This window comes from Kwoniella newhampshirensis, chromosome 8 (assembly GCF_039105145.1).
Source record: "Kwoniella newhampshirensis strain CBS 13917 chromosome 8, whole genome shotgun sequence".
In the NCBI taxonomy this organism is placed as follows: domain Eukaryota; kingdom Fungi; phylum Basidiomycota; class Tremellomycetes; order Tremellales; family Cryptococcaceae; genus Kwoniella; species Kwoniella newhampshirensis.
The window spans coordinates 633,714-657,561 of NC_089962.1; the positions used below are offsets into that span (position 1 = coordinate 633,714).

Genomic DNA, 23,848 nt, shown 5'->3' on the forward strand with positions numbered 1-23,848 from the left:
CGCTCCAAAGATGTCGGCTTCTGATCAAGATCCGATCTTAGCTCTTGAAGACTGCACTTCCGCCGACTCGCTCACTCAGCTCCTCACGCTGCTCTTCGAACCTTCGGACCCGCTACGTGACCTCCTCGTCCCCTCTGTCCTCCTTCGACTCACGACGCGCACTTCCCCTCCATCGACTTACAACGAGCTGATAGATATATGTGAGGAAGTAGCGAAGGATTGGACATGGGACGAGAAGGCCGAGTTCTTGAGTGGACATCCGATGATAGGTGAGGTTAAAGGGTTGAGCAAGTTGAGCGGGAAAGAACAAGGTGGGGCGGTCGTTACGCCGCAAGTGATACTGGATCGGTGAGTGACCCTAGGAGTATCTGGCTGGCACTGCTATACAATCTGAAAACTGACAAGTTGATTTTGGGTCGGATCAGACTCGCCCACCTAAATGCGTTATATTGCAAGATCTATCCTGGAATGCGATACATAACATTCGTCAATTCTCGACCTCGTTCCGCCATAATCCCAGAGATGGAATCGATCCTCTCTCTCCCCCTCTCACCTCAACCATTACCAGACGACTTCCCCACTTCTGAGCCGGGGTTAGATTCTGCCGATGTAGAGTCCCGAGTGAAGAGTCCCGATTCTGCAGAATGGAAGAATGAGTGTGAGAGAGGGTTGGGAGATGTATGGTTGATTGGAAGAGCTAGATTGAAGGGTCTAGGACTGCAGTGAGGCTGGTCTAGCGGCGAATGGTATATGGACAGTGCATGGATATACGATATGAAGGTATAGATAGCTGGTGCTGAGACAATGAGGAGGCATGATGGATCGTGCGTGTACGTGAAGCATGAAGATGAAGTACAAAGAAAATCAGGGCAATTCTTCGACGGCCTGATTGCTTAGAGGCTGACACAGCGGTTGTTCATCAATGCGTAGCCAGATTTGCAGGCGGAAACAAGACATTCCCCTCGAGCGCAAGTCACTGCTCCCATGGCGACTCCGGGAAGAGCAGAGCAGCTAAAATGGGCCGAAGACATCAGCGTCTGCAACCAGGAAAAAAAACACAAAGACACGCGTCTCAACTCACTCTACTCCTGGCATAGGTGCTCGGCTGACAGGTCCGAAGACACTGCCCATACAGCCTCCGCAAGATTCAAGTTCTGACTGGGTGTCGACGCACTGAAATCCATTTACAATCAGCCGACACACTTCGTGAAATAGCCCAATCCAAAGCTTACCTCGAAGGCATTGACATCGCCCGCAAGAGCACAGCTTGTCAAGCCTACCGGACAAAAGGCGTTGAGGGTCCGTCTTCGATTCTCTAGTCGTCTCTTGAGCTGACGCCTCGTCGTTCCACTGACTGCGGCATTGGGAGCATGTTGATAGATGTACGTTGTCTGAGTGCTACCGCCACACGTGGCGGCTGTGTACGAGGTCAACGTGTTGAAGCATTGACAGATATAGACTCCGTCCACCCTCGATAGACTGCCGTAGGTGGTCGGTGAACATCTACTGTAGCATTCTTCGGCTCCGGACACGAAGGTAGTGCTCGCTGAACCACTGTCGAAGCTTGACGCGCAGAAATCGAAGGCGAATGAGGTGGACACTTCCCAGCCCTGTTTGGAAAGAAAGGTGTCAGCTTCGTTGCACTACCAACTTTCCATGTACTGAACAAAGGTCACTTACGGAAGCTTGATCGGTTGAACAGGTTCCAGAGCTGTCTTCGGCAGATTGGTAGTTCGACATATCGGTGTCACTGTTGGAGCATCTGCAACCGTACGGACTGGCTTGGTAAAACCCATAAGAAAACCCAAGAGTGTTACAGTCGGCCTGCGTATCTGGTATCAGCAAAGAGCTCTATGTTTAAGAGACGCTTCTGCTTACCAAACAACCGTCAAGACCAGTGTCGGCGGGAGTGACATCGGTACCTGGAGCAGCGTTGGCGAACTCGAGGCAGCCTTGGTAGGCATAACCATGGACGGACCTAGCAAGGACAGCCAAAGCGAGAATGGTAGGGAAGAGCATTTCGTTGGTGCGTGTCTTGATATGTTTAGAGCGGTATACGAAGATCAAATTGATACGAAGTTATGAGAAGTGTGTGGGATGGCAAGAAACGTATCTCGCCTTGACTTGTTCTATACTTATTAAATCCTCCAGGCCTTCCAACACTTCTTCTTCGGATGCATCTTGAAACGTCTCACACCAAAAGTCGACTTCTTGTCTTGACTTGACAAGCACTGCTGTCCATACAACAAAAGAGAGAGAAGGAACGTCATCTGAAACTCCAAAGCCACTGACTGAGCGAGCCCCTTCTCCGTCCCTCAATGATCATGCGGAGAAGAAGACATCATGGTGGAGAGAGAGCAAGGCAGAGCCCCCATCGTACATCTCCTATTGGGGAAGCCCGCAGGTGGGAGGTGGGGGGCCGATGGTTCGGACGGATGAGAAGAACAATGAGTGAGTGAGAAATGATGCGCACAGACCTCTTTCGTGGGAATGCGAAAAGTCTCGGAACCCTCACATGATTACAAGGGCGGAAAGGAGCCGCGAGCCATCACAAGCATACGACGAGAGGTGAAAGAACGACTATAGTTGTAGGCTGTAACGGTTCTCAGGTGATGTCTCGGACCTCGGGACGTTACCAATTCTTTTTGTTGTTCATAAAGGCAGGTCCGAAGAATCACCGACCCGATGGTGGATCAATGAATGACGGATTCGTAGGCAGAATGGAGAGACTGGGGTAGATAGCGGACAAGAGAGGAAGCATCGAGGCAAGCACGGAAAACATGATAGACATGTTGTGGAATGTGATCGCTGTTATTTCGAGGTATGCAGTAGTAGAGAGGTAGCGTGTCGGCATGTGAAGATGAGACATGGATGACCATCGGAGAAAAGCGCCGTAGCCCTAAAATTCCAATTCTTACACGACGATTCGATCGATTTGTATAGTTACTGGAGTTGATTTGTGCACAGCACTATCAGGACCAGGACGGACAATTGTCGATCTCTCCTCTCCTCTATTGAGCGATCCAAACCATTCCGACTTGCAATTGGTGTGTCCAGGAATAGACTGGACACGGAAATAGAGTTGACCATGTCTCTCGGTGCCTTTTCGATGATTACCCAGCATAAACCCTGAGCCAGAAACGATTTCATCAGAGTCGTCATCTTCTCTTTGTTCTCCCCCGAGACATCTATCGAACTCCGACCCAGATCAGAAGCTTGAGTTGCAGGTCAGGTCAGAGGCAGATGAATGACCGCAGTCAGAACGACATCATTATTGATAGCTGTGAATATCAGCTAACTTATCGCTCTTCGGATTCTTTCTCGATCGTCTTTTCGCTTATCGGCTTTCGGTGCTGTCCGATATCGTACCTTGACGACAATCTTCTATGTGACATAAGTTTGACAAAGCATTGTCTCGAGTGGCGATCCGAGCGATCCATTTCGATTCGAGGGGGGTGAACAGCAAAGATAGTCTTCATAGCATAGCATAGCATTTTGATCACGCTGATGACAAGCACACCTGATTTCGAGAACGAATAGAACCAAACGATACCCCGTTTCAGACTTGATGGGCAAACGACAAAAGCGAGTGGCATCTGTCCTTTGTCCCGCTCTTTGAGGCTAGTGGCGGGACCCGGCGTCGTTCTGGCCAAGGCCTGACTGAGGCGCAGTGGACCTGGAAGCAAGGATTGCATATTGTAGTAGATACCACAAACATGTTTTTGTCCCCCCCGGTGCGATACATTTATCGATTTGATACCCACCGAATGGCCCGCGTTAGTCCTTGGTAGACATCATATGGCACCTGCAAAATATTGAGTGGGAGCGGTACCGACAGCCGGTATGATTCACACCTTGATCTCCCGTCCGGTGCTATACCCACATACCCATTTGACGGTCTCTCCGCCCCTGAACCATTCTCCGACTCATCACTCCTCCGCCCCTCCGCATCACTGCTTCCCACCAGCCTATCACTCTTCCACACATAGCTCCTCACCGCTATCGCCCACGCTCGTCTGGTTTTTCTCCCCACTACCACCCCATACTCCCTCTCCCAATCATCCCCCTCTTTCACAGCTCCTCTCCATCGTCGCTCACCTTCCGCATCCCATCTCTCTCGAGGGGGGGATATCGCCCTTGCCGCCGTCAAGATGATCGAGAATACAAGTGATAGCGTCAGAGTGAGGAAGAGCATGAGTCGAGTTTCGAATGGCGCGATTCCTACTTCCACAGGTCCTGCTTCCGTCCCCCCAACGGGTCGACACGGAATTCGATCTGAGGAGGGGTAACGGTCGACATTCCAAAGAATACTTGTGGCGTCTTCGTCAAGTTGGGAAGTTACGTCAAAACCTCGGAAGATATCTCCATTCATTGACCAACTGAATATCCCCAGTAAGACCAATACCAGAGGCATGAGAAGTCCGGCAGTCCTGAGTGATCGATACAAGATCCTTCGAAGAAGTATCGAGAGTGGGAGTAAAGGTTTGATCAATATCGGTAAAGAGGGAGGATCGGGCAAGACGAGCAGGAACGTGAGAGTCGGGATTGATACTGTAAGGAGGGTGAAGCTGAGCTCGAAAGAGGGGAAGAAGGAGAAGATGAAAGCTAGATGAGTGGGGACAAGGAGTAATCTTCGAAGGGTGGTTGTAGGGTATTGGATCGTCTGGATAGTAAACCGGGTCAGTCCTCCGACCGAACCACATGTCAATCAAATGCTTTGCTCACATGCAAAAGATCCGAACCGGCCCATATCATCCAGATGATTTCGATGATTGTGGGACGGTGTCTCGATTCCTCCGGGTCGTAGGGTGTGACCCAATGCTGAGGACTGATAGCAATCGCCAGCGTCGACCCGAAGAGGATTACAAAGGACGTGAAGTGCGCAGCATGAAGCCATCTGCTTTGGGTTGTCAGCATGCATCGTACAGACCTTGTATGATCCGATCAGCTCACCGTGGTGTTACTGCATGTTGCAGGCCCGCTTTGAACCGAGTCGCGCAGCTTTGCGAGCCTGGATCGTGAGCATGAGATGGCACTGCTCCGCGTGTCCAGGTCCGATCGAGAATGTGCCGTATCACAGGATGAGAGAGCAAGGGCGATGTCGTTGATGATGGTGTGTAAGGGGGTAACATGAGATCCAAAGCTGTGCAATTCTGAGCTCAGTACTCCGCTTCCCTTCCTGACTCAGTCCTTGCCTACGAGGACTCACCACTAGCCCACTTCTTTCCAGTCTCATCCACTGCCCATCGATCCCACAATATCTCATGCAGATCCTCCTCCCCTTCTTCCTCTTCTTCGCGTTCTGCGGTACCTTCCTCAGGCCTACTCACGTCCAGTCCAGAGTCCAACATCTCCTCAATGGCATCATATAACGATGTCCTCACTCTTCCTATGACTTCGGAATGAGCTAGTTGAGCTCGAATGGACGATGAGGGTGTCAGTGCTTTCGGTTCCAGGAGATGTAGAGCGTAGAGATGGACGGCGAGATTGGCATGACTTGTAGAAGGTGTATACGGCTGTGCGAGGGCAGAAGGGGAAGTGAAAGCAGAGGCAGTCGTAGAGGTTGCGAAAGAGTTGAAGTGGTCCAACAGGAAGGTCGATTGGGCATGAAGGGTGAAGCTAGGTTCAGCGGAATGAAGGGGGCCAGAAGGCCGAGAAGAGGGCAGAAGAGGTGTACGCTCAGAAGCTGCCATGTCCTCGAATCATGACCTTCTCTCACTTAGAGTTGAGCAAGAGGGCATTTGAGGTATCTTGGTGTCTTGGACATCGATATCGTTCAAAGGGAGCACTCTACCTTTGTTGTTACATGCTCAGATGGACGCTCATCTGCGGACCTCGCCGCCGTCAACAGTACCTCTCGGCTGTGGTGATGAAGGCGTCTAGGGCCATACGAAGTGATGGTCGTCAATGCGACCGTAATTCATTCTGTGCCTCTCAGACGCAAACAGTGTACATAAGCAAGGAATGTATCCCAAAGCAAGCTATCAAACCAACAGGCTGAGATCTATGGAAAGAATGACCATCTATGGCGGGGGAAGACATAAGAGAGCTCTGTCAGGCGTCCAGATGCCATCCGAAACCAGTATCGAGCTGGATCATACGACGTTGTCGACACTGGCGTACTCACTTTGGTCAAGATTCAATCCAACATCAGCTAATGTGTCAAAGTGTATTGTAGACATTTTGCACTCACGACTCCACCCCGGGCTCGAGCAGACCGGCATGGGCACCGATCAAACATCCCGAACTGCCCACGAGCCAGAAGAATGTAGAGATAGGAGCAGCGAACCAGAGAAGAGGAATTCCTGTGAAGGTGATCGTCAGTTCGTGGCAAAAGGCAAGAGAGGAAAATAACACCTACCGATGACGAAAAGACCGACGTAAAGGTTCTGCGGAGTGATGACTTTACCGTTGAACTCGATGGGCTCGGCGACTATTGTCATGAATGATGTCAGCGCTGTGACCTCTGTCGCGGGGGTCAAAGTGCCCACGTTCACTACACTGAGCACGGTGCAGAAATGGTCGTGAGCAAGATGCGAACTCACCAAATCGGTTGATCGACATGAAACCTCCGATCAAGAATCCCAAAGCGAGAAGGAGCAGAGGGTTGGTGATGAGACTGTAGACAGCGAGAAGAGCAACGACGATGGCGTAGTTGGCTGAGAAGTATCGCCTGCGGTGACATACCGTGTCAGCTTGGATATGACCGTTACCACGCGATAACAAGGTAGAAGAGAACATGCTCAGGCGGGATCCAGTGGTCTCATTATGAAGCAGCTGACGACACTCACACGTTGTAACTTGCCCTCTTGAGGTACTCCTGGGTGTCCTTGGGTCTGGAGATGCGTTGATAGTCGAAGAACTCGCCAGGGTGTCGGATGGTAGAGAGACGAGTGTCCTTGAGCGATTTTGCGTACTCTTGCAGGTTGTTGAGGTGACCGACGACTTCCATGATTGAGATGTGGCTGAGTGAGGGTAGGTCTTGGTTTGAAAGGAGTCGATAAGTAGTGTGGTGACGTCCAAATATTGCAGAGAGGTGCTGTAGGTGGTTGAGAAGTAAGAAGCTATTCACAGCCTTGAAGGTGAATCTCCGTGTGGAGAAAACAGCGCGACAACACACAAAGACAGTTTTCTCAGGGGAGAAGGGGGGGATCTTCCCCAGTGGCAAATCTCCACGTGGTCCGCGTGGGAGAGGACAATCTCAAGATTTAGAGTTTCAGACCTTTTTGACACATCCCAGATCCAGTAACAGCGTACTCGGTACAGCGATCACCCACCTCTTGTCTCTGTCTCTATCTCTCTCTCTCTGCTGCCCTTCTACTTCTCAGCCCACAGAATGGACGAGGTGCAACGCACTCGTACCAAGATCAACGACCTGATAAGATCCATACGAGACTTCATCACGACCTCTTCCGAGTCAGCGATTTACCAATCACCTATCATCGATTGGCATCATCCCGATGCATATCGTCAATCTTCGATAGCAGGACTACGAAAGTTCTTGTCGTCAGTCGAGAAGGAAGCGAAATACATTGAACAGCTAGCAACCACTGCTCATCCACCGAAAGAGTTGACAACGAATGCTCCGCATCTTTTCGCGGTCTGGGAAGAGGTGGAACATTCCGATTGGCCTTTGATCTGTGTTTCTCAGGTCTTGGACTGTGGCGATGAGGGCCAGGTCAAGGTCGATGTGGTAGCGAAGGGAGGAGAGGAATGGATCAAAGTCAATACGTGAGTAAGTCGCTTGGCGTCCCTATCTACATTGATCTCGCGAGGCCGCTGCTTTTGTCTGATCATCACTGACCGATCATTATTCATGTTGTGCAGCATGAAAGTATCTCGTCTTATGGCAGAGTTCAGAGAACAAGATTCTTACATCAACTCGGACTACGATTCCGAGACCGATATAGAAGATTCCTCAAGTCAGGCTGGTCCAAGTAGACACACTTCCCGATCTCCCCTCACCAACTTTGCAATCGACCAAGCTGCATCTCTGGTCCGAGCCGCCGAAGCATATCCCAGATTGCCTGGACTTCCCCCACCGAAAATCAAATATGTCTTGAATCGGCTTGAAGAAGACCCGGAAGGAGGATACCCCGATCTACGCATCAAAGAGACTTTCGAAGCAATACGTGCGCTAGGTGCAGATTTGGTTCTTGCAGGAGATCCCCGACCTACACCAAGCCGGTTCAGCCCACCTCCTTGTAGACCGACTCGGAACGTCCTTCTTGACTTATCTGTAGTGGTAGCACTGTGCTGCGATTCGACGCACCAACCCCTCCCAACATCCTCAGATGAGGTCGAAGCGCGCTTTCGATTTCTTCAGCTGTCTTCCGATGGTCAACTCTCCCTCGCATCTCACTCCAACGTCACAAAAGACCTTCGTGATCAACTAAATTGGGAAATGCAGCATCCCTTAGTTCAAGAGATGCAGGAACGTCTTGGCTCGATCAAAGGACCTGTGGAGTTCTGGGTGACCGAGGAAGTCAAAGGTAGATTACCAAACATAGCAGAGATCATAGGTGGAGAAGGGGAGAGACGAAGAGCGAGAGCTATGTTGACCGGGGACGAGGACTTTTGGCAGGGAAGTCGATGGAAGGGCAACGAAGGCATTTTAGGTGGAATGAGGTTGAACGTTCTGGACGAGTCAAAGTTGGATCTAAACATCATGGATCGGATTGAACGATCACCTTTCAAGCGCAGATTCGTCCAGATCTGTCAAACCATGCTGGACATTGTGGATCAACAAGAAGCCGCAGCGTCCCTTCCACCTCATCCTTTTCCACCCATAACGAACAAGATGACGAATGTCGCCTGGAAGAAGAAAGGGAAGAACAAAACTTCGTTTCGACAACCCATAGCATTGTCGCTGGCTTCAAAACTACCATCCGCTCATACGCTTCGGACATTCCTTGCCGGACTGAGGAGCGGTATGACGGTACTCACCAATAATAGAGGAGCAGTGGGGAAAGTGATTAGGGAGATGCGGGTTGGTGACGGTATGACTTATGGGGACGATGAGACGGCCGCTGAAAGACAGGTCGATGCCGTGGTTTGGGTAGTGAATCCGAGCAGTCTGGCAGAATGGAGGAGAAAAGAGGTGGAAGAGAAGAATAAGGAGGTTATGAAGGAGTACAACACGCTCAAGGGAGAGCCTTCAGAGGGGTCTACCAACGCGAAGACCATATCTTGAAACCATGCATACATTTATACCCAGCAGGCCAACACAAACACTGCAAGGAATTAAAACCGAACGCTACTGACTGTTCCATTACTACCATTGATGTCACAATTGCTCGGATTCTCCCTTATGGGCAAGCTTTCTCCTGGCCTTTCCAGATAACATCACTTGATACATGACACAGTGCATACTGTCAGCGACGTCGTGATCTGCGCACCCTTGTCTTCCAGCTCGATTCTGCGCCTCACTTGCGTCGTAAGGTCAGGAGACCCTCTTCCAAGGATTGATCTTTCGATACACGCTTGGACTACCTCTATCCTTTCTCGATTGGGCGTTCCTGTGCGGGACAACGATGTCGGTGCTGCACCTCGTCTCAACCGGTCTTCGACGTGAAGCTCAAGAACTCAGATAAACCATATCGTACAATTCCAAGAACCGTTGTACCTTGTTTGAGATCGATCATCGTCTTGCAGCAATCTATGTGGCATATGAGGCCTCCCCACACTGTCTCTTCTCTTGCAACCAAGTAGTTGAAAGCCAGCTGGCTTCGACTTGATCACAGGTATCACATCGTCTGTGTTTCACACGACCTTGGTCTTGCGGAAGCTTTTGTTCGAGAAAGCTCAACGCTCCAGGCAGCCAACGGTGTTTTGCATTTGGCATAAGCTACTATCTGTTATTCTGACAATATGTCAGTACCCAGCAGACGACGCGGCGGCGGCCATCTCGTTCCTTTACAGTAGCAGGATCCAGTAGGAGGTACAGTAGAAAGGAAACACCCGTGTTACGCATTTGATCTGTCCCCTCCTAGCGAGGAAACCGTTGTCCACCAGAGCACTCATTTCAATGTCCGCTAGGTCAGCTCTGCCTTTCCACTATTTTAGTCCGGCCCCCTTGTTTGTAACCATATTCTCGTCTGGACATCATTACCCAACTGTCTTCAACACCCATCGACGACCCCGAATTGCACCCAAATGCCCATTGTCCATTTCCTGAATCACCTTCATCTACATTGACACCAACCCTCTGCCGAGATGAGTCGTAGCTCCAATAATCCTTTTCAATTGTTCTCGGAAGGCGACTCTATCAGAACCACACACCCGGTCATTCGCCCCGAACGATCGGCTTTGAAGACAGGGGACGATACGACTAGTCAAGATGACGGAGCTGTCAGCTCTGAGGAAGATGATTATCACTCCTGCCTTGGTGATCGTTGTGATCACGCAGTGAGGTCAGATAGAGGGATCATCCACTATAGACATATCCCTGTATCCCACGATGGGCGATCTCATACATCTGGACCATCTCATCGTTCGTCTTATCTCGGTGATGCTCGCAGTCCCGCCCCACCTGCACCGAGTCATGCGGGGTCGAATCCAGCTAGTCAGACAGCGGAGAACGGAACCAGACCCTCTGACGGTCGAGCCACTGAAACTGTCTCCACCCAGAATAGAGATCCGCATCGCGCTCCATCAGCTGCTTCACCTTTTACGTTCTACGTACACCCCGTGTCTTCGGCTCACCCGGAGACCTCTGAGCGAGCGCCGATTGTCGAGCATCAATTGCTTCCTCCTCTCAATTCTCGTTTGACCCATGTAGCAGCTCCCCGCTCCTGGCATTCCTCGGTCAGCAACGATGACGGCACGGGTCACCAGTTTCAGGAGAGCGAGATCGGAGGGCTACAAGCTCGAGTGAGAGACTTGCAAGACAGCCTTGCTACGATGGAATCCAATGCGAGGAGAGATACGACCTTTCCTGGAGCAGAGTCGCCGGGAATGGCGAGTTTCGCTTGGCAATCTACAAAAGAAGCTTGCCGAATCTGAAGCTGAGAAGAGCAGGCTCTGGCATGTCGTGAGAGGACAGCACGAAGCTCTTGCGGCTGAAAGGGTCCGTTCAGACTGCCTCCAAAGAAGCTTACAGACTGTCGAAGCTAGCCAATCGATCACTTGGCATATGATGGACGAGCTTGGTCATGCGAACACGCAATGGCGAAGTCGCGACGAATGGGGATCCATCGCGGCTTATGTGGCTGGCCCTCAAGGCCTGCAGGATGTCAGGCGGACGAGAAGAAGCAAAAGATCATTGAGTGAGTTGGATCAGAGAACCATAAATCGGAGGGATCAGGTGAAATGCATATGATCAGGGTGATTAGGGTTAGAGACGTCGAGATTGTGATATGCACAAGTGAACTTACACATAAAAGGCTCCCTTCTCCTCAATCGGCGTTTCCGGCGATATGAACCAGCTTGAATCGTGCAGTGAAGTGAGGAATGGGTCCCCTTCACCACACATGCGATTCTTCCCTCCTCCCCGGCGCGACATCTTTTTGATTTTTACAGTCTGTTTTCGTTTTCATCAACTCGTTCGTTACCTTTCATCGTCTCCAGCCTCCGGTCCTCTCCTCTCGTCGTTCAATTCACCGCTCGGTGACAGTCAGAGAGGAGCTGCCGACGCCAATATACCCGTCCATACCGAAATCGAGCTGGGGCAAGCTGTCAGAAACCTGGCCGTCTCATGTGTGGTCAATAGTGACCTGTCAACTCAACGAACGGTCATTACCGACTTTCTTCGTGCAACGCTGAACACCCGTGTGTTTTTGCCCATTCTGTTTTACCATCCACCATGGCTTCTTCAGGACCATCAACAAACAGGTCGGGCAGGCCTAGGAAAGCCTCGACCGCGACTCCCCTTGCTCTGCCTCTCGCTGCTACACCCTCTACAGAAACGCCCACCCCATCAGCAGTCGGAGGTGGAGGCATGAGCATGCCGCCACCTAGCTTCAGCAGCAATGGACCGATGTCCGTCTCAGATTGCGAGTTCCTTGCAGGTCAACTGCTCGAACCGGGGATTGGTGAGCCTTCTCTACATGTATCTTGACCCATGAGTCCCCAACTGATGCATTCTCATGCAGCGACAAGGAAGAAGCTAGAAATCGCGTTTGAGCTCCGAGATTCAGCAGAAACCAACAGAGATTTCGGGTTCTACGAGAAATACCTATCGATCTTTGTTCCTGCGCTGATCACGATACTCGGGGAGGAGAAATCGATCACATTTGTCAAGGACAATGTGGAGCAGGTGAGTGACTTGGCTCGACCCCCTGCATCCTACTAACATCTTGGATGTCGCAGCGATTCCGTCACACTCTTCTTGCCTTTTTGCAACGTCTGCCTCACACTGAACCATTTCGCCATCACATGAGCTCAGTCATGGATCTCTGTGTCAAGCTTCTCAAGATGGAGAATGAAGAGAACGCGTTGTTGTGCATCAAGATCATGATCGACGGATTGAGGAGTAACAAGGAGCAGATGGAACCGTACATCGAACCTTTCCTTGATCTGGTCAAGCAGATGTACGCAAACACGAAAGCAGTGGTGGAAAAGGAATTTGGGCCTTCGGGAGGTGTTGCGGCCGCCAAACACACACCCACAGCGCCCTCGACGACAGCGCCTTCGCCCGCGCCTGCGACACCCGCCAGCGACGCAGCCGCCTCACAATCGGCACCCCCTCCGCAACCGTCATCCTCCTCACATGCGACCCTCCCTCATGCCCTTCATTCCCCCAAAGTCCTCACGGAATGTCCCATTGCCGTCGTACTTATCTTTCAGACCTACAAGCAGATCATGCAAACAGCTATGCTCGACTTCTACCCCCTAGTCATCGACAGTATCAAGATTCAGCCGGAACCTCAACGAATAGCTCATTTGGAAGCGAAAGAAAAGGGGGAGATCTTTGTGGGCGTCGCCAATGGTGTGGGCAATAGAGAGATGTATGCAGAGCTTATAAAGGCTCAAGTGAAGGTGAGTTTTGACGACGGCTTCAGCCAGATTGGTTAGATGACTAATCTGCGGCCCGATTGCAGACCATGGCATTCCTCGCCTATGTTCTTCGTGGCAACCAAGGCAACAACAAGGACTACGTCGAAGTGTTCCCAGAAGCTTGCGTTCGGTTGCTGCGGGACTGTCCACCTGAAGATGTTGGAACTAGGAAGGAATTGCTGGTCGCGACGCGACACATCCTCACCGTCGAGTCTCGAGCGTCGTTCATACCCTACATCGATACACTCCTTGAGGAGCGCGTGCTTGTTGGAACCGGTGTCTCCAGCAGGGAGCTGCTAAGACCATTAGCCTATTCAGTTGTGGCTGATCTCATCCATCATGTCCGCGATCAATTACCCCTCGCGCAACTGACGAGAGTCGTTTACGTCTTTTCCTGCAACCTCAACGATGCCACATTCTCGAGCTCCATTCAGACGATGTGTGCCAAGTTGCTCAATACAATCATCGATTCGATCTACAGTAAAGCCGACAACACCGAATCCTCTAGGATAATGCGTGGAATGTTCTTCACCTTTTTGGAGAAGCTAACGGCCATGTCGGAGGCGCATGACCGTCTCCGGGCGATTGGATTGAGAGATAAAGGGAAGGGCAAGGCCAAGGAGGAGAGCAAAGACCAGGGTGATGGAGACGCTGTCATGGAGGAACCGACAGATAAGGTGGCAGACAGGCAAACACACGGGTGGAGAGATATCGAGCAGGCCATGCCGGTCCACTCGGTGGCTTACGCCAGCGAATCGTTGGAGTCTTTCTGTCGAGAATCTCGGTATCTGTTCAAGACGCTCCTGCATACTTTCCGCACCCTACTCACGTATACTCGGCAAAGCGAAAATCCTCCGCCGCAGCCTGACGGCGAGCTACTCAGTAAATTCTTCGAGCACAGTCTCAAGTGTCTCGCTATCTTCGATTTTGCTGGCCGAGACCCTCGAGAGCCGAAGGAGGCTTTGGAGCTACTCTCGCAAATATTGCTGCTATTCGAGCCCCATGTCTTTGCCGAAGTTTGGACGAGCCACATGGCATTCTTCAGCGAGTTGGCGATCACAAATAATCAGATATTCCCTATATTGCAGATGCTCATCACCCACGAAACGGTATCGCATCAGCTAGTCGCTATCCTGCTCAAGCACCTGATGAAGAACCTAGACGGGCTTGGTAGCTTGGACAAACCCCAAGCGATTCTCACCCTGAAAATGTTCAAGATATCCTTCTTAGCAATCAACACTTATATCGCTACGAACGAAGTGGTGCTAGTCCCTCATCTCCAGAAACTCATCATGAAATCATTCGAGTATGCGGCTAAGTCCGAAGACCCCGCAATCTATTACCAGATTCTTCGAGCCTTATTCAGATCAATTGGTGGAGGGAGATTTGAAGCCTTGTACAAGGAGGTCCTTCCGATCCTGCAAGAGATGCTGGATAATCTTGCCTACCTGCTCTATCATGCGACGGACGATGCTCAACGCGACCTCTTCGTGGAACTCACCCTTACGGTACCAGTCCGCCTTACGAATCTACTGCCTCATCTCAGCTATCTCATGAAACCTCTCGTCCATGCGTTGGGTGCCGGACCAGATCTCGTCAGTCAGGGTCTGCGTACACTGGAGTTGTGTATAGACAATCTCACTGCCGAATTCCTCGACCCTACCATGGGACCAGTTCTGCGCAATTTGATGGCTGCACTACACCAGTTGTTGAAGCCAATACCGGCAAATCGGAACCATGCGCACGCTGCGTTGAAGATTCTGGGCAAGCTGGGTGGAAGGAATCGGCGGTTCCAGGAGGTCGACGATATTCTGGATTACCAACTGTACTCGGACCACCTCTTTGCCCCTGTCACTTTTGATGGAACAAAACACGAGCTTCAACTGAGTCCGTTGGTGATGACGGCTGGCAAGCTTCTTGAGGACGAGACTCAATTGTTACGAGACGATGGTCTGCAAGTTCTGATGTACGCAGCCCTAACCATCTTCCAAGAAGTGAGTACCCTGTAGTATGAACATTGCTGATGTGTAGGATGCTCCCAATCCCGAAGGCAACGCGTCATTCCAAGCTGTCATGACCGGTCTATTCCTTGCTTGTCATCAAACGCTGATCGGAGAGAAAGCACTGGCATTCGTGCGTGATCTGTGTCGACGTGCCTTCGCCTTGGAGTTGGGCAGGACCGACGGCGTGGAACCCAGTGCGAAGCCCATTCCCGACAATTCTCGGAAGCGCTTCCTGCCATTGACAAACGCTTTGTCCGATTGCTTCGTCGAAACACTACATGACTCTAAACCTGCCGATCGACCTGGACTGGGCGATCTGCTTGCTACGATTGTGACAGATTTCAAGGATCTTGCGCATAGTCCAGCATTCGTTGGCAAGGTTGACGCACCTCGATCATTCGACCGCATGGTGGCCTTCTTTGCCCATCGTTTGGTCAGTCTTTGCCATGAGGAGGACTGGTCCAAGAAGATGGCTGGCGTTACTGCTGTTTCCGCTTTCGTTCACAAGGTCGACCTCAGCAGGAAAATGCTTATTGACCTGGAGCTGGACTTTGTCCGGGCTCTTTTGTTCTGTCTTCGAGATGCGCCCAAGGATACTCCTAGCTCGTCCGAGGAGATGATCGACCTCGTCAAAAACATAATCCGCAAGTGTCAGTCCCAAGATGACGGGAAGCATCGACTTCCACGAGTCGCAGAGGCACTTGTCGGAGAGCTGAACAGCCAGAGTCTTTTGGCTAGGGAAGCGTCTCAGCGATGCATCGAAACACTTGCCGAGGTCACAGCTCAATCAGTACCTGAGCTCATTACCGGGATCGCCAAAGCAAAACTTCTCAGCGTGGACCACGGGCCAATCTACTCGAAACCTCTTCGAGCCCTGCCTTTTGCCATGCAGGTCGGCAACATCAGCGCTGTGACGTATCTGATGGACCTTCGACCTTCAGTTCCTGAGACATCGGAGGAATTCGTCAGACTCCTTCACGAGGTTCTGGCATTGGCCGATGTAGATGACGCAAACCTTATCACCAAGCCTGCGACTCACAAGCAGGAGACTTGGCTCAAGACCTTGCGTATCTCTTGTCTGCGGTTGTTGAAGTCGTCGATGGCCACGCCAGACTTCCTGAACAAGCCAAACCTCGCTCAGCTCCGGGCTCGGTAAGTAAAGCTCTTGCCTGTGACCTTTTCGTCAAAGCTGACCCCACGCACAGCATAATCCAAGTGTACTTCAAGCACGTTTACTCCATCAACCCAGACATTGTCGATGTTGCTCACGAGGGTCTACGAGATGTTCTGCATCAACAGAACAAGTTGCCTAAAGACGTTCTTCAACAAGGTCTCCGGCCCATTTTGGTCAATCTGGCGGATGCCAAGCGATTGAGTGTCTCCGGTCTCGATGGCCTCGCTCGTTTCCTCGAGCTCTTGACGAATTATTTCAAGGTCGAGATCGGTGTGAAACTTCTGGACCACTTCAAAACACTTGGCGATCATCAAATGCTCATGAAAGCTGCATTGTCGCCTCTTGAGGATAATCCGGACATCTCGCGAATGGCACGATTGGTCAACATCTTCAGACTTTTGCCGGCGAATGCCATTCAGTACCTGAACGATCTCGTCTCCAATGTTGTCGAAGTCGAAGCCTTGCTTCATCAGTCAGAGCCTGGTCCCTTCACAGAAAACCTCGGCCGATATCTCAACAGATACCATGCTAATGGAGCTCAGAATCTTCTCGACAACATCCGAAACCCACGTTATGTATGGACATACCGAAACATCATCGCATCCGGTTGCGCCCCCAACCTCGTAGAAGAATTGTCGAGCCGTGCAGAAGCCCTTTGTCAGCTCTGTTTCAACAATACCGAAGCATTAGACCTCGTTCTACCAGGTCTATATCTCATCCGAGAGTTGTCACGAGTCTCGCCCACCTGGTTATCAGACAGCGAACCGGCTCTTGAGCCTCTCGTCAACGTCTGGAGAATGATAGTTACCAAGTCTCGTGACAACAAGGCCGATATGACAGGCTATCACTTCCAGCAGATGCCCTCACTCTTACTCGAAATGTTTATGACCAGCCTGAAAAATCAACAGCACATCCCGCTTCTCTTCCACGTTGTGGAGGCTTACGAAGTTCGCGCGTCCTTTGAGCGATCGCATGTGTCTTTCTTCCTCTACCAACAAGTAGCTCTACAGGAATCGGTCGAGTATCGCAAGGAGGTCATCGAGTACTTCTTTAACCTGTACGAAGAGGACAGTGTCTCTTGGGCATTCAAGACCAACGCTCTACGAGTCATCGTCAACCCCACGCTCCGAGTATATTTCTCGAACCCGGATCATGATGGTGCCCTCGTCTCCCCACAGCTTGTCCAAAAGATCGCCAATCTCATGTGGCGCCCGCTTGCGGCCACAGCTGCTGCAAAGCAGAGGGAGGATACTCATCTCATCGAGGTGTTCGCTTTGACCACTCTTCTGGTTCAGCATTGCAGTGCGAAAGTCAACGAAGCGCGGAAAGAGATCTTCAAGTTGGCTTGGATGGGAATCAACCTACTGGAACCGACCGTGAAGCTCATGGCGTATGTCTTGGCAGCTCGATTTATGGCGACTTACGAAACTCCTGTCAAATTCGTCCGACTCACGTGGACGGGTGTCTTGCGGTTGAAGGATACCGACAATAGGACTCTCTATCGACAAGCCATCGATACTTTGGCTTCTTCCCTCTCGGTCCGTGACCCACCACCAGCTAGCGGTACTCCAGAGTGGGCCAAGCTTTTGCGAACGGTTCTCATCGAAGAGGGCCACGCTACCAATCAACTCGTTACCGTCTGCGAGCTGTTGGTCAATCATCCCGACTTGTTCTACGACTATCGAGAGCTTTATGTCCCCCACGTTGCCAACTCATTGTCGAAGCTGGCTTTTGTTCAAGCTGCAACCCCAGAGCTGAAAAAGCTAACTGTCGACATTGTCGAGCTCATATTCAACTGGGAAAAGCGAAGAATCGCTGCACGTGATGCTGAAGCTATGGAAATTGATGGTGAGGGACCCAAGCGGAGCGCAGATCACTCTGCAGACCACTCGCCTGCGAAAAAACAAAGGATCGATCGAGCTGGAACGGCTATCTCAGGAAGCAGCGGTGGTGGCTGGGCTGCGCCCAGTCAAGTCAGAGAACTCATGACAGCCCACCTGCTTCGACTAGTCTCAACTTCTTCCGAGTCAGTTACAAGGAACGGCTTGACTAGGAGAGCGTTGGATCTGTTCAAAGAGATTTTGGGACCGAAGGGTTTGCCGAATGTGCATGTGAAACTGGGCTTCTTCCAGCGGACCATGACTCAGGTAAGTTATCAGGTCAGGCGTAATCATGAAAGCTAATCATGCTATCAGGACATCAACGACAACACGCGCACTACTGTGGCGAACTCGACTGAGGTCATTGCCGCAGCCGCAGCTGTCAGAGACTCTCAATGGGTCAAAGCTAACCTGGGCCTCCTCTCTAAGCTTCTCGAAAAGGTCTGGGTTTCCGACGAGACGGAACTTCACGATGTCGTTGCCCCATTGACGGAGGATCTGTTCGCGGAGATGCCTACGGAAGAAAGTGGAGAAGCGGAACCCGATGCCAAAGCTCTTTTGACCTTTGTGCAGAACGCCGTCAATGAGGGTCTTGTATCCAGCTTGAGATCAAGTTCAAACCTTCCTGGCACTCTGTTCCTCCTCAGATCTTGGTTGAAGGCGCAGCCGAAAATCCTTCAATCGGAGTCAATCAGCTCAGCTTTGCTCAAGGTTCTCGGCAATCTAGTCAAGGTCCATACCGGCAACACCAGCCCTCCTGCTGCGGGCAACGATCCGGATCCCACCGCCAAATTGATCATCTCAGTTCTTGATATCCTCCGCGATCGTGTTACAGATCTTCGAGAGCAACGTAAGCATCTATACAGTATCATCACCGCCTTGGTCGAACGATCTCTCAGCCCTGCCCTTTGCCGATACATCTTGCAGCTCCTCCAACATTGGGTCATCGACGACACTGAGGGCGCCTCTCAGGGCAAGGAGAAAGCAGCGATCCTGCTACGCATGCCAGTCTTTGAGCAACGGGACGATCAATTGTTCCAGGAATACCTCGACGTCATATTCGAAATTTACGAGCAGGATGTTCTCAGAGGGACAGACATTACTCATCGCCTGGAATCAGCTTACCTGCTTGGAACGAAGTCAAAGAATGCTATCCAACGGGCGAAATTCCTCGACAAGCTGGAGCAAAGTCTGCCTAGATCACTTGATGGGCGTCTGCAATACCTTTATTCGCTTCAGAATTGGGACACACTCGCAGATAGCTATTGGATCCCGCAAATCTTGAGCCAACTCCTCGGCATCGTCGACCATGACGAGGCTTTGATCCCAAAACCGCTCGAGGGCATCCTAGACTCCGATCCGATTGTCGAATTGGCACGGAACGCTTCGGTCGGCGACATGATTCAGCCCACTAGAAATTTGATACACACCGACAACAACCTCGCTCATCGACTTTGGGTTGCTGTCTTCCCCATGTGCTGGTCGTCTCTCACTCGAGCTCAACAGACCGCATTCACACCATACATAGTCAAGCTTCTGTCGAAGGACTACCTTCGAAAGCAGGTGGAGATGCGCCCGAACGTCGTTCAAACATTCCTCGATGGTATCCTACCCTGTACACCGCCCATCACACTGCCACCCCTGCTTGTCAAATACCTTGCCAAGACATATAACGCTTGGTATGTTGGCTTTGAGATCCTCACTAAGCTCAGCGACGTCTATCGCTCGGACGACGGCTTGCGAGAAAGCTGTGCAAGTGCTCTGAGCGAGCTCTACGCTGAGCTTTGCGAGGAAGACATGTTCTATGGTCTTGCTCGCTCTCGCTGTGTGTTCCCAGAGACGACCGCCGCTTTAACGTACGAGCAAAATGGAATATGGCCAAAGGCAATTGAGCTGTACGAAGTTGCCCAAATCAGGGCTCGCAACAATCTGTTACCTTTCAGCGAGGAGGAGTACTGTTTCTGGGAGGACCACTGGATCCTGTCGGCGCAGAAACTGCAGAATTGGGAGAATTTGACGGAACTTGCTCGAGTGGATCAAGACGCAGATCTTTTGCTAGAGTGCGCCTGGAGGCTTTCCGACTGGACATCGCCTGACCGAGAGGCGATTGATCAAAATATCGCCCGGGTTTCCGACATTCCCACCCCACGACGCAAGACTTTCGAAGCGTTTGTAACCCTTCTACGTTCACACCTCGCTCGCGAACCGCCCAATGAATTTTTCCGCGTTCTGGACGAGGCTCAGCAGATCACTCTTCGCAAATGGGTTAGCTTACCGACGCACATGACTGCTGCGCACCTGCCCCTCCTGCAGATGTTTCAGCAATGCGTCGAGTTGACAGAAGCCGCTCAAGTCTTCGACAGTCTTCAGATGACGAATCAGGCAAATCTCGAAATGCGTTGTAACAGTGACCTCAAGACTATCTTCCAGACTTGGCGAGATCGACTTCCCAACTTCTGGGATGATATCAGTGTATGGAGCGATTTACTTGCCTGGCGTCAGCATGTCTTCCAAGCTGTCACCAGAGTGTATCACCCCTTGATCCCTCAAGGTGACACCGCAACCTACGGCTACCGAGGCTTCCACGAGACGGCGTGGATGATCAACCGATTTGGAGAGGTGGCTCGTCGACATGGTCTTCTTGATGTCTGTAGCGTTGCCCTCAACAAAATCTACATGCTGCCCAACATCGAGATTTCTGAAGCGTTCCTGAAACTCCGAGAGCAAGCTTTGTGCTTCTTCCAAAAGCCCGACAAGTTCAACGACGGGCTCGAGAATATCAGTACGACAAACCTCATGTACTTTGCCCCGCCTCAGAAGGCCGAATTCTTGACTCTGAAGGGCATGTTCATATCTCGACTGGGACAGAATGAGGAGGCAAATGCCGAGTTCGCTCACGCTATCCAGATGGACATGAATCTTCCCAAGGCGTGGGCAGAATGGGGTCGATTCAACGACAAGCTCTACCGAGAACGACCGGAAACACTCCCCGGAGGTGCACCAGAGCCCGAACCTGGCAAGCCGAAGATGACGGACGAACAGTGGAATGAATCATACGCGCGTGATCGAGCAATCTTGGCGTCGAGTGCTGTGTCCTGCTATCTCCAAGCAGCGGGACTGTACAATAATCACAAGTCTCGAGGTCTTCTCCTACGCGTGCTCTGGTTGCTCGGTCTTGATGACAGTCGCAACACCATATCGAAAGCGTTCGAGAATTACAAAGGCGATCTGGTCATTTGGTATTGGATCACCTTGGTTCCTCAGCTTCTCATGTCGCTATCGCATCGCGAGGCGAAACAAGCTCGGTTACTGCTGTTGAGAATATCCAAGCAATTCCCTCAAGTGAGTAGTAGTCTTCTTCTAGGACGGTAGTCTAAGAGGGTAGAGAAGGTGTATCTAACCTCTGCACAGGCTCTGTTCTTCCACCTGCGAGTGTCTAGGGAGGATTTCTCCAGCATCAAGAAGCAACAGATGCAGTCCCGAGCTGCTGCAGCGCGTCGAGCAGAACAACAAGCCAAAGCAGCGGCTGCCAATGCTGCCGATGCTGCCGCCGATGCTGCGGCTGCAGCGGCGACTTCCAAGTCAGAAGATGGAAAAGACGTCAAGGACGAGACAGGCGCCCTCATCACAACCAACGGCAGTCAACCTAATTCTGCGGCTGTGTCCAATAACGGTTCGATGCCTCCTCCTGCATCTGCGCCTCCACCTCCTCGACAACCCTGGGACCATGTTGAAGAGATCATGAACATGCTCAAGACTGCTTTCCCGCTATTGGCGTTAACGATGGAGAAAATGGTTGACCAAATTGCGTTGCGGGCGAAACCCGGCTCTGACGAGGACATCTATCGGTTCTTCTCAGCGTTATTGGCGGACGCGATGCAGCAATGGGGTGGCAGGAACGCTCTTCCCAATGATGACGGAGAATTGAACCACCAAACAAAGGACAACTTGGCCAAGTTCGCGACCAACCTCAACGGCGATCTGAAGGTGAGTGAGACATCTGATTACGCCGCTACACTCAGCTGACCTTCTCGATGTGCAGGCCTCCATCGAGAAGGACTTCATGCAAGACATGCCAAAGTTGCGCGAGTACATTCGACGACTTCAACACTGGCGCGATCTGTACGAGAAGCTACTTGACGCTCGACCTAGAGTACAGGCTCTCGACCAGGGAGGCTGTAATCTCACCGAATTCCATCACACCAAATTCGACGATGTTGAGATACCTGGTCAATATGTCCACGTGAGCTTCTCAGGTCTTGGTTCATGTAAAAGCAGACACTGACAACATTTCCAGCACGTCGATCAAGGGGAGGAATTCATCAAGATAGCTCGCTTTGCACCCAAGGCGGAACTTGGTAGAGGCCACGGTCATTGCTTCCGTCGCATAACGATGATCGGCAACAATGGCTCTTCGTATACGTTCCACGTACAGTTGCCTGCTGCCAGACACTGCCGACGAGAGGAACGACTCACTCAGTTGTTCCGAATCATGAATAGGTGAGTTACTTCTGACCTTTTGCAAAGCTGACCTTCTTCCAGCGTTCTCAAGAAGAGAAAAGAATCTCGTCGCCGAAATCTCCAATTCCATCTTCCGACTGCTACACCTCTTGCACCCCAGCTTCGATTGGTTCAAGCCGATTCGTCATATGTCAGCATGCAAGATATTTTCGAGGACTACTCTTCTAGAAAGGGCATGTCTCGCGAAGATACAATTCTTGCGTACTATGACAGAATCAAACAGCTTTATGACACCGCAATCCCGAAGGTGAGTTTACTGGGAATTGAGCGAGGCTGACCGAGTAGAATGATCACAGATTCATCCAACTCAAAGCGGAAGTCATGGAGGAGGTTCAGACAAAGATGGTGCCTGAGACAATCATGACAAGCGTGAGTCATCGCTAGTAGTGACTCGAGCCCGATCGAGCTGACTGAGACTGCAATTGTAGTACATGATCAGGACCATGGGTAGCCCGGAGAGCTTGTGGCTCATGCGCAAGCAATTCGCTCTGCAAACAGCCACAACCATGTTCCTCACCTATGTATGCTGTCTCAGCAACCGAGCGCCGTCACGATTCTATATCAGTCGCAAGACTGGTCTCATGTACATGACGGAGATCCTCCCCGGTAAGTTAGCAATCTCGTTTGCACAAGCAACGCCGTAGCTGACATGACCGTGATCTCAGCTTTCGCTCTCGGTCAACCGCTCATTTCGTCTTCGGAAAGCGTGCCGTTCCGACTCACTCCCAACATGCAGAACTTCATCACTCGAGTTGGAATCGAAGGGGTAGTCACGGCGGCCGCCACTGCTATTGCGAGATGTCTAACTCAACCAGAGTTCGACCTTTCAGGCACATTGTGTCTCTTCATCAGGGATGAGGTGAGTCTAGTCGTTGCATTGCCTGTCGTGAAGAAAAAATGCCATGCTAACATTCAATTATCTGTTCTAGCTTCTCATTTGGCACAACACGTATATGAAGGACGCACGACTCGATCAACCTCTCATCAATCATGTTTACAAAAACGTCGATAACTTCATCAGACGAGCCGGTACGATGGGTTACATCGGCGAGAACAAGGACAAGGTGAGTTTATAATTGGTCGATAGTTGTGATCAAGCTGACAGGTGTATCATCATTCAGTCACCTAACGCTGCTCCTGTTGTCCATGCCATTGTCACTCTTATCTCTCAGGCTACTGCACCTCTCAATCTTGCCCAGATGAGCGAGACTTATATGGCTTGGTTCTAATTCTGATCAATTTCGTTGTTTCACTACCCTTTCTCTCTTCTCTTG

General features: G+C 51.2%; 7 protein-coding genes across 7 annotated transcripts; 4 read left to right on the top strand and 3 right to left on the bottom strand.

The window, feature by feature from the left end:
- Window positions 1-10: 10 nt before the first annotated feature.
- Window positions 11-726, top strand: IAR55_004427 (uncharacterized protein; the record flags this gene model as incomplete). The annotated part of the gene is made up of 2 exons (XM_066947526.1): window positions 11-348; window positions 426-726. The coding sequence occupies 2 exons, from the start codon at window positions 11-13 to the stop codon at window positions 724-726; spliced, it is 639 nt and encodes a 212-aa protein (XP_066801940.1).
- Window positions 727-893: 167 nt separating this feature from the next.
- On the bottom strand, window positions 894-2,019 carry IAR55_004428 (uncharacterized protein; the record flags this gene model as incomplete). The annotated part of the gene is made up of 5 exons (XM_066947527.1): window positions 894-1,011; window positions 1,082-1,173; window positions 1,233-1,610; window positions 1,681-1,824; window positions 1,879-2,019. 5 exons carry the CDS (start codon window positions 2,017-2,019, stop codon window positions 894-896), a joined length of 873 nt encoding a protein of 290 aa, XP_066801941.1.
- Window positions 2,020-3,745: 1,726 nt separating this feature from the next.
- Window positions 3,746-5,693, bottom strand: IAR55_004429 (uncharacterized protein; the record flags this gene model as incomplete). Its single annotated transcript, XM_066947528.1, has 4 exons — window positions 3,746-4,663; window positions 4,726-4,897; window positions 4,954-5,143; window positions 5,210-5,693. 4 exons carry the CDS (start codon window positions 5,691-5,693, stop codon window positions 3,746-3,748), a joined length of 1,764 nt encoding a protein of 587 aa, XP_066801942.1.
- Window positions 5,694-6,189: 496 nt separating this feature from the next.
- Window positions 6,190-6,952, bottom strand: IAR55_004430 (uncharacterized protein; the record flags this gene model as incomplete). The annotated part of the gene is made up of 4 exons (XM_066947529.1): window positions 6,190-6,305; window positions 6,362-6,433; window positions 6,546-6,673; window positions 6,792-6,952. 4 exons carry the CDS (start codon window positions 6,950-6,952, stop codon window positions 6,190-6,192), a joined length of 477 nt encoding a protein of 158 aa, XP_066801943.1.
- A 384-nt stretch (window positions 6,953-7,336) lies between these two features.
- Window positions 7,337-9,193, top strand: IAR55_004431 (uncharacterized protein; the record flags this gene model as incomplete). The annotated part of the gene is made up of 2 exons (XM_066947530.1): window positions 7,337-7,731; window positions 7,828-9,193. The coding sequence occupies 2 exons, from the start codon at window positions 7,337-7,339 to the stop codon at window positions 9,191-9,193; spliced, it is 1,761 nt and encodes a 586-aa protein (XP_066801944.1).
- A 1,022-nt stretch (window positions 9,194-10,215) lies between these two features.
- IAR55_004432 (uncharacterized protein) lies at window positions 10,216-11,004 on the top strand (the record flags this gene model as incomplete). The annotated part of the gene is made up of 1 exon (XM_066947531.1): window positions 10,216-11,004. One exon carries the CDS (start codon window positions 10,216-10,218, stop codon window positions 11,002-11,004), a length of 789 nt encoding a protein of 262 aa, XP_066801945.1.
- Window positions 11,005-11,803: 799 nt separating this feature from the next.
- Window positions 11,804-23,803, top strand: IAR55_004433 (uncharacterized protein; the record flags this gene model as incomplete). Its single annotated transcript, XM_066947532.1, has 16 exons — window positions 11,804-12,032; window positions 12,093-12,256; window positions 12,310-12,978; window positions 13,041-14,954; window positions 15,028-16,151; window positions 16,205-18,320; window positions 18,369-21,395; window positions 21,465-22,040; window positions 22,096-22,296; window positions 22,351-22,553; window positions 22,596-22,821; window positions 22,911-22,943; window positions 23,003-23,180; window positions 23,240-23,433; window positions 23,504-23,638; window positions 23,696-23,803. The coding sequence occupies 16 exons, from the start codon at window positions 11,804-11,806 to the stop codon at window positions 23,801-23,803; spliced, it is 11,097 nt and encodes a 3,698-aa protein (XP_066801946.1).
- Window positions 23,804-23,848: the final 45 nt, after the last annotated feature.